The sequence below is a fragment of the Centruroides vittatus genome, unplaced genomic scaffold, assembly GCF_030686945.1.
Source record: "Centruroides vittatus isolate TY-2023 unplaced genomic scaffold, ASM3068694v2 contig_964, whole genome shotgun sequence".
NCBI lineage: Eukaryota > Metazoa > Arthropoda > Arachnida > Scorpiones > Buthidae > Centruroides > Centruroides vittatus.
The window spans coordinates 296,261-312,610 of NW_027122640.1; the positions used below are offsets into that span (position 1 = coordinate 296,261).

The window sequence follows — 16,350 nt, forward strand, 5'->3', positions numbered from 1 at the left end:
GAGGGAGCGGACTGATAATGTAGTGACTAAATATGGAAATTTGATAAACATGATGTATTAAGAGATTGCAAAGTAATATGCAAATTTATAAGGCAAGACTGTGTGATTCGTAGTTTGACTTGGATTTATGCAAATTATCCGGTTGCAAGTCAAACGTGACAGTGTTGCGTTGTAGGATTGTTGGATTTTTTAAAACTTTTCACATAATTTTTTTGGATTTATTTGTTAAATTGGTAAATATATTTTTAAAAATTACAAATTTCAAATATAGTTTTTAAATCTAATCTTAAATATTTGCAAAATTCATTCGTTCTAGATTATTGTTAATAACTTGAAAATGAGCTTTGTAGACCTAAATTCTGATGTGTTTTGGTCAATATGTACTACTCGCAAATTCAATCAGCTAATAGAAAATGAATATTTGGAATTTGGGTTGGAACATGATATTGCTAATGCATTTAAATTTGCAGTGAAATTAGGAATTAAACAAATAGAATCAGTATGTAAATCATGTGCTAATACATGTAAATTATACTATCGAAGTGACCAAAAATATTATTTTCTAAGATGTAGTAGATTTGGAACTAAATATTTAGCATTTGTAGGAACATTTCAGAGCAAATTTGGCAATATTTCTTGGGGGTGTCCTCTGTCCTTCATTTGGCACTATCTTTGTCTCAAATGTACTGCTACTAATTCAGCTATTGTGGCAGGTATATCTAAAAATGCAAGCATCGATTAGTCAAATCATTTTTATGCAAAACATTTGACTATGATATATCCTGGTACTGGAAAATCACCAAAATGGCTTTAACCTGAAACTGTTTCGTCTGCACCAGTTTCAAATATAAATAAGAATAAAACTCAGGAATTGGAAAAGAAAAATGAACAAGTTAACATCAAAAATGAATACAAAATCAAGGAAAAGTTTGTCTACAAGTGTAAAAGAATTGACAAGATCAGTGAAGAAAAGACCTACAACTAGTAAAGAGGAAAATAACAAGGTTGGAAAGAAATGTAGGAAGGATAAAAAAACAAATGGATTAATGTGAGTAATATTTTGTTTAATTTAGTTTTGGAGTCACATGATCTCCAATCAAATAACCAGTTACAGCGCAGTCTCGATACTAAGTCAAGATGGCGACCAGAAGCAGTGCCATCTTGGAACCATAGGTAACATTAACTATTTTTTGAATTAAATATAATATATATTATATTTAAAATATTATATTATATATAATCATATCAGTTTTTTTAGCTATATTCAGACTAGATTTTAATCAGTAAAACTAAGTAATTTAGTCTAAACATAGATCAGGGATGGCAAATCTTTTTGAGTCCACGTGCCATATTGTAAGCATACCTAGCTTTAAAGATGTTAATGCATGCCAAAGTCTTAGATTTCAAATAATGATATTTAAAGAAATTAAACGAATACGCTTTAATTTGAATAAATGTTAAAAATTTGATTGAAAAAAGGATGATCAGGTGATAAACAGAAAGGATGATTGAAAAAAACAGAAATCATATGATACATTACATGCCAGATGATTTCTCTTATGTGCCACTTTGGACACACATGCCATAGGTTCGCCACCCCTGACATAGATGATTAACCATCAACTACCTAATTATACAGGTCAGTTGGTATGATTGACACATGGTTCAAATGAACAGTTCTGGAATCAAAGATCAAACAGAAGTCTATGTAGCATAACTGGAAATGCATCTGCACAGTAAGCAGAAGTTGCAGGTTTAAGTTCTGCTTTAAGTTGCTTTTTTTTTAAATATTCTAAAGTATTAAATTTAATTATAAAATTAATACAATTATTAATAACTAAATGATTGCCTAATTACCTATCTCTAGACCAAATTAAATAGTTTCATTGATAACAAAGCTTGCTCATTGAAAAAAATCTGGCATTCAGAGATCTAATTATTAAAATTGGCTTAGATATATATATAGACATAATAGAACCAAAAATAAAACAAATTTTGGCACAGGTTTAGCATATTACACAACATATAAATTTGTACACTATACTACTTTATTACTACTAAATTACTGTAATTAAATGCTTCTGCCTATATCTATAGCACTTGTCAAAGCAGTCCTTGAAGTTATTCTTTGAGATATCTTTATGGATTCTTATTATGGTTTCTATTTCTGTTGTGATTGAAGTCTGAAAATTTTCAAATTTTCTTTCATTTTAGGAAACAGATAGAAGTCTTTGATGGCAAGAAATAAGAAGTTGAAAAAATTTGACCAGGAATATCTGATGAAGGCATATAGAAGCTGCAGTAACAAATGCTCTTCCAGGACTGTTTTCACAAATGATATAAACGTTGGCAGAAATGTGTAGCTATAGAAATTGCTTACTTTTAAAGAGGATTTTCTGTAAATATTTATACTATTAACAAAATAAAGCTATATTAAAAGTTCAGTTTATTTTTGACCACCACATAAAGTACTCATTTATTAATTCTATTTAGTAACACCACACTTATTCAAAATTAAAAAAGATAATAAAGTTAAAAAAATCAATCATCATAAATCAAAATATTTCCTTAAGCTTTTAAATTCTTCTCTTCCAAATATATCTCAAAATACATCATACTACTTTATGTGGGATAAACAATTATAAATGAATGAATTTTAAACAATTTTGTGATTCATTTGAACAAAAGTTTAAATATAAAAATAAAGAAACTAAGTTGTCTTCCTTTTTGTCCTGTCCAATTTTGTTCTTGGGATTGGACAGGATGGGAAGGAAGACAACTTAGTTTCTTCTGTATTTTTATATTGCAAATACACCATCTACCTTTTTAACTAAAAATTTAAATGTTGTAAAATAATCTTTCATTCTAACATCAACTTTGAATAAAAAAACAAACTACTCTAAACATAAAAGTTGATTCAAAACAAAATTCCATGTAATTAGAAAACATTTAATTGTAAGTAAATAATTTAAGATTCAAAAATATATTGAACTTACAATATTAAAAGCAACAAAACTTTCTAGGCAACTCTATTTATCAATGTAAAATCATCTTAATGAAACCTTTATTTTGCCTTAAAATACTTAATTAAAATTTTCAATGCATCCACAATAAAATGAAAATGAAAATGTAATTTGGAGCAAATATAGTTAAGACGTCTAAAAAATAAATTAGCAACAAATTGCTCAACTTTCCCAACATTTAAAATTTTGATGGTGCCATCTATTATCGTATTTTATTTTTAAAATTTTTATATTTTTAACTATTATAAAATGACAAAAAACTTAATTTTGAGAGTAGGAATGGGTTTTACAAAAAATTGTAAATGCTAACAATGAGTAAAATCGTCATTACATCTGACAATACTGGAGATACATACAACTCCCATTACCTTCCCACTCCCTTGACCTTTAATCACAAAGTTTAATAGCATCAATCCCCTAATACAAAAACACATACATACTTCTATTTGAGTAAATTTTGCTACTTTACCTTTAAAAATTCATCAAGACATGAATAGATGTCTTTATGTCCTTTAATATTTAGATCAAGTTCATAAAATAAAGAAGGATATGTCGATTCGTTCAAGCAATTTCGACACCTGTAACAAGCAGTTTATCAATTTAAGTAAGAAGTATGAGTCTTTAAATTGCTTTAACAGATTCATACTTAGTGATATAGGCATATTCTCCACTATACTGTTCTTGCACAATATTGCTTACAGCAGGATTACTCTGATATGAAAGTTTGCCTTCTAATAATGATATAAATAATTTACTGAATTCTTGGGCATCCTACATTATGAAAGAAATATTTTAATAAATATAATTTAACTTGGCTAAACATGAAATTTAAAAAAAAAAAAAATTCATACTTGCTGTTGAGTTGCATTCAAGCCCAAATAGTTTATAAATTGTGAAGGATCGATGTAACTTTTAAATATATGAATATTTCAATATTTGTTATTTTTGTATATAAAACTAATTTAAAATTAATTTACCTTCTTACACTAAATTGAAGAAAAGAAAATATTAATTGCAAATGACCAATGCAAGAAGAAGGATTATAAGAAGTTGATTCACTTTTTGTTTCAGCACCTTAAAAATTAATAAAATCATTAATATCTAATAAATACTTTATTCCATTTGTTTTAATGACTAATTAATATAATTACACTTCATTTTTGCCTCTATTTCTTGAGGATCGTCATCTGCTTTCCACTGATAAATTGCCTTTCTAAAAGCTGGATTATGATACCATACCTGTAACATATAGAATATTGCATACATAAAATGTAATTTTTCCTTTTGTAATTACAGTGGATGAGATACCATAAATAAACATTCAATTGATCACTCTATAATAATTATATAAAAAAAACAAAAATAAATTAGCATATATCCCAAAAGCACAATTATAACACAAAAAAAAATTCATTTATTAATTTACCATATCTATTTTTATGCATTTTATTTAAAGTTTTAATATGTAATTTTAAAAATTATTGCTGATTATGTCCACAAATAATTCAGTTTTTCAACTTGTAAATGATTCAGTCTTTTACACATATCAGAATGCATTATCCTTACAAATCCTGTTTCAAATCAATAACTACAATTTTAACTATTACATTTTGCATATTAGTTTCCTTTAATATCATTCTGGAAAAACATAAAATCCTGCAAAATGCAAAACAGTAATTATTACGACTTTTTTACACACATTTGATATACAGTCAAACCTGTTTTTATGCGATTTTTTATTTATGCGGTTTTTTTTTGGTCGATTTTTTTATTTGTGCGGTATAGTTGGCGACTAGTGTCATGCATTTTGTCATGTCTCACGTTGACTTACTATAGCATAAATTAACTTATTATAGCAATATTATTGCATGAATATGCAAAAAATAAAATAATTTATTTTTTAAGTCAACAAAACACCACCTAGACAAAAATATGTAAAACAGACGATAGACAAGACGATGCAGTCAAGTGCTGACATCTGTTGTCAATAAATTTTACATGTGTTTTAATTACGTTAATTAAACCTTCAAAGTATTTTCACATTCCTGGACCATTAAGATAAGATTCATTTCAAAGCGTAAATTGAAAGAAATGTACTGTATTATTTTTTCTATTTAGATATAAAATTTTAGAATTTTTATTTTATGTTTAGACATAATCCCTGAAAATGAATAAGGGCAAAAACAAAGCAAAGAGGAAAGTAATTTCCTTAGAAACTAAGACTACGATTTTAAAACGAGTTATTTTCTATGTGAGACTTTTTTTTTATGCAGTGAATAGGGACCACATAAAAAAATTTTTTTTTAATTGTGTTGCGAAAACTATTTTTTATAGCCACTCGTGAAGTTTTGTGCGATTTTTTTAATGCATTTTTTTATGCGGTCCCTATCCACCGCATAAAAACAGGTTTGACTGTATATGACTTTTATTTTTTTGAGGGTAGTCATAAAAATAAACAAAACTTGACATAATTATGTAAGAATACGATACAACAGTACTTGTTTTGGTTGCCTTAAACAATCCACTGTTGTGTTGTATCCTATCAAAAAATTATTATTAATAGACACAATTTAACTGCTGGTGTGCAAATTTAAATAATAACTTCCATTTTAAATATAAAAATTAAGTGAATTAAGTGAGAAAATATTAAATATCAAAACAACTTATAATTTAATTTAGTGCAAAACAATTCTCTAATTACAAAAGTTTTTAAATTTTCAAATACCTGAAGAAAGCTGTTCACATAGCAAGTTGCTCCTAGATTTTTTAAACCAACAAAAGAATCCTTGAAATAACAAAAAATATATATATAAATATATATGTACCCACACAGATATAATTTTTATATAAACATTTTATAATATTTTTAAAAAAATTCTTAAAACATTAAATACTTTCGGTCTTCGTTCAGAATTTGGATCATCTATTTCATGCCAATCTTCATCAGCAATTTCTTGCAACCAACTTCTTTCTCCCAAACCATATAGGCAATGTGGATTTCCTTTACAATTTCGTCTGGTAAAATAATTATTACTATATAAATAAAAGTAATAATAATATATATTAAATAAAATGTTCAAAAGTTAATGTTTCATCCATTTTTTAAAATTAAATAGAGCAGATATTACTTGAAGAGATACAAATATGGAAAGAAGTTTGAATATTTCTATCATATTATGTATATAATATCAACAGGAAAGATTATATATAAACAATAAAATAAAGATATACGAACAAACTTTCAAAAATTTAAATGTAAGAATATCAGAAAACTGTAGCCATTGAAAAATTATCACTAGAATGAAGTTTGTCCTGTATATTGTATAGTACTTAATGAATGCAGTTTCAATTATAAAAAGCAGCATTTTAATAAAAACTTGTGATGTAATTAGCACTAAAATATACAAAAAATGCTGGCTTTATCAGTTTTTTAAGTCAAACAATTCTTTGTCATTGATTAAAAAAAATCAAATGACAAAGAATTGAAAAAGCCAGAACTAACTCAACAAAAAGGCTTTTTGTATCTTTTAATGTTAATTGTATTATACTTTTATTAAAATGTTATCTTTTGTAATTAAAAAACTGTATTCATTAAGTTAAGAAAATTATAACTTTGTTCTTTCAATAATTTTATTTAAATTTTTTAAAGTTTGTCCCAAAGTAAATTTGTCTTTTTATATAAAATCTTCCCTTATGATATTACATACATAATATGATAGGATAGTAAATGTCAAATTGATCGTATTCTGGAAAATCAAAAATTTGGATGTAAGGATTAAGGGAAAGACAGTAAAATATTCATATCAATAAAGTACATTATTATAATGTACTACCAGAATGGTAAAAATCAGTTTTAGTGATTTTCTTCTCAACCTACCCTTTTTCAACAAATTACTTCCATTCTGGCCATCATTATAAGTCAGCATATTTCAGTTTATTTGGCATTGTAAATATTTTAATAACAATAAAAATAGAATGAGTTTGAAAATGAAACAGAACACAACACTAAATACTGACATATGATAATGACAACTGAAATGGAAATAATGACAGTGTAAACTGACTATACCTCTCACACATTATTAAATGAGCTTGAATACTCAGTTGTAGTGATTTAGTTAATTGGTGATTTGAATAACCAAAATTCAGATAATCATCATTCTAATATATTCAAATTTTTGTTTATGTTATATTCGAGAAATATCTGCCATATTTAATGCTAAAAAATGCATAAACTGATATTTTTTCCCTAATAACTTAATTAAATATTTCATTCTAAAATATATACCTGCAGGAATTTGGTTTACATGGTTTTAATTTTACCCTGTATGCTGTTTCAATATGCTGTTGAGTTAATTCAGATGGTTCAAATTTTTCAGCCCATTCCCAAGCAGCTTTATCTAACTGTTGTTTAGTAGGCATGATATTGAGGTGTAATGTAACAAAATGGACATTAAAATTTCATCTAGAAAATAAAATAAAAAATATATATAAGAAACCAAATCTCAATATTCTTAATGGATATATAAAATTAATAAAACACAGTAGACTCAATTTGTGGCCACTTTTATAATTGGTATAAATATTCTATCATTAATGCCATATTTTTTTTCTTTGGTCATCCATCTTTGTGTAGTTTTAGGTAATTAAAAATATATTTTAAAAAACAGAATTTTAATTTATGACACTAAATTTATGAAAAATCAGTTTGATTTAAAACAGTTCATTTAATATTGTTTTTCCAGGAACTAATTAAGTCATAAAAATAGGTTTATTATATGTAATTATACATTACAATAGTGTACAGCATAGTGCCTAAGGATACATATGGCCTATTATATGTCTCAATTTAATTCATTGTCTGGTTTTCATTAAAATATGTTTTTTGGTGGCCTTACCAAACAAATTCTTTACTATACTTCTCACAAGTAAGTTTTTTGTTTGAAGTATATTCAACATATACAGGAGGATCAAACAAAATTAGAACTCATAAGAGATTTCATTGAGAAGTTTGGTGATACTGAAAGTACAAATTCCTTGTACTATTAGCAACTTCTACTTTCATTTCATTATCTGGTATAATTGAATTTTTAAAAATATTGTTCAAATTAAAGATTTACATAATCAATAATAAATCAAATACAGTTAAAAAATTTCTTTTCTCATACCTTCAAAGTCATTGCAACAAATGCAGACTTCACATATTATCTGTTTACTTTTGATATCTTTCCTGTATTCTCTAATGCAATTTCTGAAAAATATAATTTAAGAATATATTACAAATAGCTGATAAAGTATTTTACTAAAGGTTAAAAAAATATATTATAAATTAATTTTTCAATCATGTAATATCTTTGTAACATGTAATACTTTCAGAAATAATCTGTAACTACAGATTGTAATATATATATTATGTTTATTAAAGATTAATAACAAACTTACATTACAAAATCATTTCTTATTCTCAACAAAATTATAATTTTTATAATAATTTAGCCATTAATACTTTTTTCATGTGTTTTATTTGTTACTCTTTGCTTAATTTATTATCACTATTAATTTGATATTGTTCTTCTAGAATTAATAATGTTTCATTTTGTCATCACATTAACCAACTGATTTATATATATACTAGCAGGTAGGCCCGGCATTGCTCAGGCAAAAGTAATGATAGCGAAGATTAAGATTATTACATTATAGTCAAGCTTACCCATTTTCACAGAATGCAAGAATTGGATCCTCCCTGTTTCCAGACTAATTACAGAATTTTTAGATAGGTCTAAAAATATGTTCAATTTTCTGCAAAAACGAAAAAACTGCATCTGCGTCTTGCACGTCGCTTTCTCTTAACACTTCCAACAATGGAAGTGTTATGTAACACTTCCATTGTTGATGGAAGTGTTAAGACTTAATCCTGTCCCTCTCCCCTGTGGGGAGGAATTTCGAAAAATCCCTTCTTAGTGTGCGTTCTCGTGACGTACCCTAACTGTGTACCAAATTTCAACTTTCAACTCCTAACTGTTTGGGCTCTGCGCTGATTATTATTATTATCAACTCGTCTCGATTATATATATAGAGATAATGTAAATGCTTGTTAAACCAAATAGTCAGAAAAAAGCTCTCTTTGGTCCTTTCTGGAAAGGAGGTATTAGAATATTAGAACATTGTTCCACAAATGGGTTTTTAGAATAGAAAAGTATCTGAATGAGTTTGAGAGATTCAACAGTTCTGATGAAAAATGATGTAACACGCCTCCTTCAGAAATTAGCTGTTGTTTGAGAGTTGTTAGCCAAATTTTAATATAAATAAATACTTGTTTGTGGTTTTTATACAAACAATTTTATAAATTCTTCAAAGAACCTGTAGATGTTCTTTGGTATTGGAAGAACAACAACAACACTAAAACTTAATTATGTTAGATCCAGCATATCTAGCTTAGATCTATGAAATTTTCTCATGATCTAAACACAGATCCTGATCTTCTAGAATGAAAAGCTGGCATTTTTCATCACCTCAGATATCCCAATTATCAAATTATTTCTATTTGAGATTCTGAATTTAACTACAGGTCTTAAACAAATATTCACTTTGTGTATAAGATAACTGTTCGAACATTCTTTATGGTATAAACTTACATGATCTGTGGTTCAATTTATATTTGTACAATGTTATGTTCAATAAATTCAGTACAAGAACAATAGTAATAACTAATTAAATTTTAAAATATTTATAGATGTATAAAATCAAAACTTCATTAAGTTATGACACAAAAACTTAAAGAAATGCATTAGTACATAAGGCAAAAATTGTAAATGCTAATCCCACTTCTAGCTGTTTTCTTCAAATTTTTAAGCTTAAATTATTCTGAATTACTTAATTGTAATTTTAACAAATTGTTAAATGTTTAGTAAAAGTAAGTAAAGATTCAAAGATAAAAACAGAAAGACAGAAAATTTAGATGTGTCACTTAATTTAAATATAAATGATATATGTAGTCACAAACTGAGAAATGCTCATGACATAAGAATAATCAATAACCACATTCAACCACATCAATAAAATGCTCATTGGAATCAACTACAATTCTTAAATAATAAATAATACATATATACATATTCATACAATAGCATCAGCTTAATTTAATCACTTTTGGACTCACCTATAGGGCCATGGAGAACCAGCCATCAAGGAACCTGGAACTTCAGGTCTCCAAAGCCTTTCTATACCTTCTTCTGATGTGACACTTTCAGTTTATCACTTTTCTTTTCCTTCCTTATGCATTTGAAATTACATAAACTGATTTACTGGATTTTATAATAAATTAAAATTTTAATGTATAGATTCTGGCTAGGCCTGAGATATACAATCCCATCCAGCTTTGAGGAGTCTTCTGTCATCCTTATTTATTTTAATATACAATGGTGTCTTCAAAAAGCAGACTCTACTGTATATGTAAATTTATGTATGTATGTATATATGCATGCATGCATGTATTGTATATAAAGTATGTGTAAGTAAGTCACTTCTTGCTTAACATTTATATATTGGGTTGTTTGGAAAGTAATTTCATTTTTTTTGTCATGAAAAAAAAACAACTTTCTTATAATATATAAATATTTTATTCAATTATATATTGACCATTTTGGTCCAATACCTGTTGCCATCTTTCTGGTAGTAGCATGTTTCCATGCTCATAAAATTTTTGATCTTTGCTTACAAAAAACTGATCCTAAAGATTTTTCACATACTCATTTGAAGTAAATGTTTTACCATTTAAAAAATTTTGTAAAGATTGGAATAAGTAATAATCCAAAGATGCCAGATCTGGCAAATATGATAGGTGTGGTAGCACATCCCATCCAAGCTATAACAGATTTTGACAAGTTACCAAACTTGTGTGAGGTCTGGCATTATCATGGTGAAACACCACACCTTTTCTGTTAATCAATTCTGGTCTTTTGTGTTTGATGATATCATTCAATTTGTCCAGTTAATGGCAGTACATTTTTGAATCAACTGTGGAATTATCTGGTAAAAGCTCAGAAAATAAACAACTCCCTTAAAATCCCATCAAACAGAGAGCATCACTTTTTTTTGATGAATATCGGCTTTTAAAGTGCTTTGAACCAGCTCATCTTTTCTACTCCATGATCACTTGTGTTTGACATTGTTGTATACAATCCATTTCTCGTCACCAGTTATGATTCACTTCAAAATGGATCATTTTCCTCACGTTTAAGAAGCAATTCACAGATGTTAATGCGATGAAGCAAATCTCTTTCTTTAAGAACATGTGGAACCCATATATCGAGCTTTGAAACAAAATCAAGTTGTTTCAAGTGATCATAAACAGTTCAATTGGACAAATTTAATCTCTTAGCAATTTCTTGTGTTGTTATTTGGTGGTTTGCTTCAATCAATGCTTTTATTTTGTCTTCATCAGCTTCAACTGGCCTTCCAGACATGGTGCATTTTCAATATCAAAACTGCCAGAACAAAATTTTGCAAACCAGTTTTGGCACTGTCGTTCTGTCAACACATCTCCATATGCATCATACAATTTTTTTCTTGCTTGAACAGCATTCTTACCTTTACAGTAATAAAAGAGCAAAATATGCCAAAAATTCTGCTTTCGCTCTTCCATGTTTGAAGGGACAAAAAAAAATATACAATTGCACAAAATCTAACAAAATTTTTTACAAATAAGCCTTGAAATGTCAGCTGCCAAAATATATGATGTCAATATGGTTGAATGAAAATGGCAGGTAAAAACACAACTAATCCCTCTAGTGGTAAAAAAAAAATGAAATTACTTTCTGAACAACCCAATATATAAAGCTATATTGCCTCACTTAATCACTGGCATAAAATGTTTAAATAGAATCAGATTTCTGACCAAAAAAGTAAATGGTTATTTGAAGTCAAAAGTTAATAATTATTTTAAAAACTGGCAAAATTCTAGCTCAACTTTCCTGGCACTCAAACAGGAGGTTAAGGGGACCATTAGGAAGTCTAATAAGTTCAGTTGTACTAGGATATAAAATTTAAGTAATAACAAAAGCTTAAAAGGAATAATTTTGTTAAATTATAACAAAAATTTCCATCTAAATAATATATAAGTTTAACTATGACACTAGCTCAAGTTTAAAAAATTATATGTGGCACCATCTGTTATGAGATGTTATTAAAAAATAATTTTTATATTATTAATTATTATAAAAAGGCAAAAAAGGCTTAATTTTGAGGGTAGAGATGAGTTTTCATAAATATTGTAAATGTCAAAATAATGAGTAAAATAGAAGAAAATTGCCACTTAAAACTGGTTAAATTAAAATTAAAACACTAAACCTATAAACCAGCAAATTTTTTAATAAAAAGTGCAAACATCATCCCCCTTCCTCTTTCTGTCATCTTATGTCGCCTCCCTTTTGCACATCTATTCGGCAATCCTTCGTTTGTTTCAGCATTTGGGGATTAGGATGCATGATGATGCCCATTCAACATGAGCAAAAACATTTGCACCTTTTATTAAAAAAATTGCTGGTTTATAGGTTTAGTGTTTTTAATTCTAATGAATAAAATTTTCATTAAGTCAGATCCCACTTGAGATATGACATGTGACCCCCATCTATCTCCTTATACCTTGACCTTTAACCACCAAACTTTAATAGCATCAATGCCCCTTACATACAAGTTACAATGCCAAATTTCATTTCTTAATTATTATCCCAATCTGAAATATTAAACAAAAGATGCCAACACATACACACACAGAATTTTAATCATTTTTTTTTAGCTTTTTTGGATTGAGGTGGTCTCAATACATTGAGATTTCCACAAACTCAGAAGGTCAAATTTGACACAATTACATACTTTCCTGTGTTACAACAGCTGGAAAAATACACCTATACTAGCTGATCCAAAATGAGGTCAGATAACAGAGCTGACGAATGTGAAATGGCATTATCCAACTTGAATTATTCACAACAATCTTGTTCAAAAAAATGATCCAAAAACAAAAACTTTTCAAAAATCATTTTTCTGATCCCTTTCTTCTGCAAAAAGTATTGAGGAGGAGAGAGCTTAGATGTTAAAAATTTGTCAAATTATTGTATGTTTATATCTAATCATAAGCTTGACAAAAAGAAATAAATAGCAAGATTTGAGTGTAGAAATAAAAAATCTTTAATAAAATATTTAAAATTTTTGAAAATTAAACCTATCATCATCAAATTTTATTCTTAACAATATCAGTATTGAAATTTATTAATTTGTCTGAAATGCAGAGGTTTTTTTTTCTAATAAAACATCAAAATTCTCTAAACAACAATAAATTTGAAATTATTTTCAAATCATGATAAGGACTAGTTACAATAGCATAGGATAGCAATAGCTAGCTAGCATAGCATAGCTAGGAGAGAAAAGTCCATTCTGGGTGACACTTTTGATCTACTACAACAAAAAATCCAGCAATGAGTTGCGTAACTTTCTCAGCTGTTATGAATTTTTATTTAAAAAAATTAACTTTTATACTATTAAGCAAAATAAATAAAATTGTGTGTGGTGCCATCTGTTATCAGATTTTATTATAAAAAGTTTTTATATTTTTAATTACTGTAAAATGGCAAAAGCTTAATTTTGAGGATAAGGATGCATTTTATGAAAAAGTGTAAATGTTAATAAGAAATAAAAACTTCATTAAGGCATACCTCTCTCAAGATACATGACCCCCTATATCTCCCCACCCTCTCGACCTTTCATCACCAAAATTTAATAGCATCAATGGACCCTCATATACAAGCCACCATGTCAAATATCATTTCTTAATCTTTACCCCATCTTGAGATATTAAGCAAAATAGATGCCAACACACACATACACGCACACAAACACAGATTTTTTTTTCTTTTTTTGACTTTTTTGGATTCAAAAGGTCTCAAAACGTGGAGATATGCAAAAAACTCAGTGTCAAATTTGACATGATTCCAATACTTTCCCTTGTTATTTATATATAATAGCTGGAAAAGTAAAAAAAAAGTTCTTTGTTGGGACAGTAAAAGTATACAAAATGCCAGGCACAGTTTTATTTTACCATGAAAGCACTGCTTATTGTCAAAAATTCTCACCTATGGAAAGACCTATGCTCCCTTGAAGCTAGCCACATTGACTCATATTTAAGTACTTAGCTGTGCTTAATTAATAACAAATTCTAAATTTTTCATAGGTTTTTCCCTGTGGCTATATATTTTTTCATTTTTTATCTAAGTATGTTTGACATGTATTATATTGTTTTTCATGGAGGTGGCAAACTCAAGAACTACCCTAGGCAGCACAAATCCTAGCTATGCCACTGACTAGGTGAAACAATAAAATGTTTTTCAAAACATTTTGTATCCTCATCCATCAGCTCACAATAGTTCTAATACAAATGAAGGACAGTTTCTAAAATTTTCTGTTATTACTAAAGCATTTCAAATGTAATAGATAACTAAAATGCATGTTTCAATGATACATTGAATAATTCTAATTCATTTCAATTATTTGCAAAGTAAGCTAAAGACAAGATTTAAATTTGCTGAGATTTTTAAATGCCATTTTCTATAAAAATCACAAACATATATTTGAGTTTTCTTTATTTTAGGTTTCAGAACACTCCTAAACTCCAATAAAACTAACGCTTTCAAAGCCTTTTTATTCTAGTAAAATATAATAATATTTACTTGCACAAACGAACGTTTTCGTATCGCTATTGAGATCTGCTCCAGATTCGATAATATTCTACCAATGGAATGCCTGGAGTTCAAAAATTAACTGCCAATTAATTCAAGTGTTCGAATTATTTGGTGCAAATTAATTTGTCTATTTATGTTCTACTCCATTATATACTTTCACTGTCTCCATACTAATATTTTATCCCAAATAATATTTTATCCCTATTCTCTCCAATAAAACCTCAAATCAAATTACGAAGGCTATTTTTTAAATAAGGTCCGTTTTTTAATAAGAAGAAAAATACTGTAAATATCGTTAAAATATATTTTTTTCCATATTCTACATACTTTTATCTACTTTTCTACATAATTTCCATTTTGTTTAAACATTTGTCATACCGCTCAACAATTTTTTCAATTTCAACTTCAAAGAAATCTGCCACCTGTCAAGAAGCCCAATCCACAACTGCAGTTTTCACTTCTTCTTCGTCGTTGAAATGTTGACCACCAAGGAACTCCTTTAAGTATCGAAACAAGTGAAGATCACTGGGTGCAAGGTCTGGACTGTGTGGATGATCGTATCGAGTCAAAACGATAAAGCACTGTTTAATCTTTTTGTTTTGTGATCGTCAGAAAGTAGTCTTGGAATGCACTGAGAAAACAATTTTCGATAATTCAGTTTCTCTGAAACAATGGTGTACAAAACTGATCTTGAAATCTGTGGAAATTCAATTGATAACGTTGAAATCGTGAATCGTCGGTCCTCTCGAATTTTGTTAACCACATCACAAATCAAATCTTCAGAAATCAGAGAAGGTCGGCCAGGGCATGGTTCATCATGCACATTAACTCGCCCATCCTTGAACATTCTTACCCATTTTCGAACTTTACTGTCACTCATAGCATTATCACCGTAAACTTCACAAATCTGATGGTGAATTTCCGCTGCTGCCAAGTTTCTTGCATTCAAGAATCGAATAATAGATCGTATCTCACAGTTGGCGAGAGACTCAATTTTCTTAAACATTTTAAAGTTCTACAGCTCTGCATACAGACAGATGATATGGCTGCAAATGGCGTCAAAACGCGCGCCAAGCTTGCTCGGAGCAGAAGCATATGCATACTGCCGTGATTGCGCATTATTCTCACTTTCATTCACAAATGGACCTTATTTAAAAAATAGCCCTCGTATAACAATTATGAAAAATGCTTTCAAGTTTTGCTCATCTTCTAGGTGTAAAAAGGTTTGAAAATTTTTGGATTTTAAAAATTTGAAGATTTTTCATTCCAAGAAAGCTTAATTTTCTTACAATTTTATACTTTAATAATAATGTTATATTGATTTATATACAAAATGGTTAACCATGTCTTACTTGATGTTCCAGACATATTTGCAAGATATAAGTCTTCTTTTACAAAGTTCACAGACTTCATTACTTACAAATTTTTAAATAGTACAAAGTAATTGAATAAGACATTAATTTATTCTTTACAATAGTTAACAGACCTTTGAGCTATCCTATATGTCAATGTATAGCAGACAGGCTGCATAACTCATTTCTAAAATTTTTTTATCTTACTATAGAAATAATTATAGCAAAATAATGAAATTTTGA

General features: G+C 28.1%; 1 protein-coding gene across 3 annotated transcripts in view; it reads right to left on the reverse strand.

The window, feature by feature from the left end:
- LOC136985399 (ubiquitin carboxyl-terminal hydrolase 48-like) overlaps positions 1 to 16,350 on the reverse strand; it is a 70,552-nt gene that overhangs the window by 45,282 nt on the left and 8,920 nt on the right. For 2 of the 3 annotated variants that reach the window (XM_067282668.1, XM_067282667.1), the window contains exons 3-11: positions 8,192 to 8,262; positions 7,312 to 7,488; positions 5,918 to 6,038; positions 5,749 to 5,808; positions 4,175 to 4,262; positions 4,001 to 4,097; positions 3,875 to 3,932; positions 3,670 to 3,794; positions 3,493 to 3,601 (exon numbers count right to left, since the gene is read on the reverse strand). In XM_067282668.1, the coding sequence (XP_067138769.1) occupies positions 3,493 to 3,601; positions 3,670 to 3,794; positions 3,875 to 3,932; positions 4,001 to 4,097; positions 4,175 to 4,262; positions 5,749 to 5,808; positions 5,918 to 6,038; positions 7,312 to 7,445 (792 nt within the window). In that variant the 5' untranslated portion in view covers positions 7,446 to 7,488; positions 8,192 to 8,262. Of the gene's footprint in view, positions 1 to 3,492; positions 3,602 to 3,669; positions 3,795 to 3,874; positions 3,933 to 4,000; positions 4,098 to 4,174; positions 4,263 to 5,748; positions 5,809 to 5,917; positions 6,039 to 7,311; positions 7,489 to 8,191; positions 8,275 to 16,350 lie in introns of all 3 variants that reach the window. The other variant, XM_067282669.1, reaches the window with a different exon arrangement.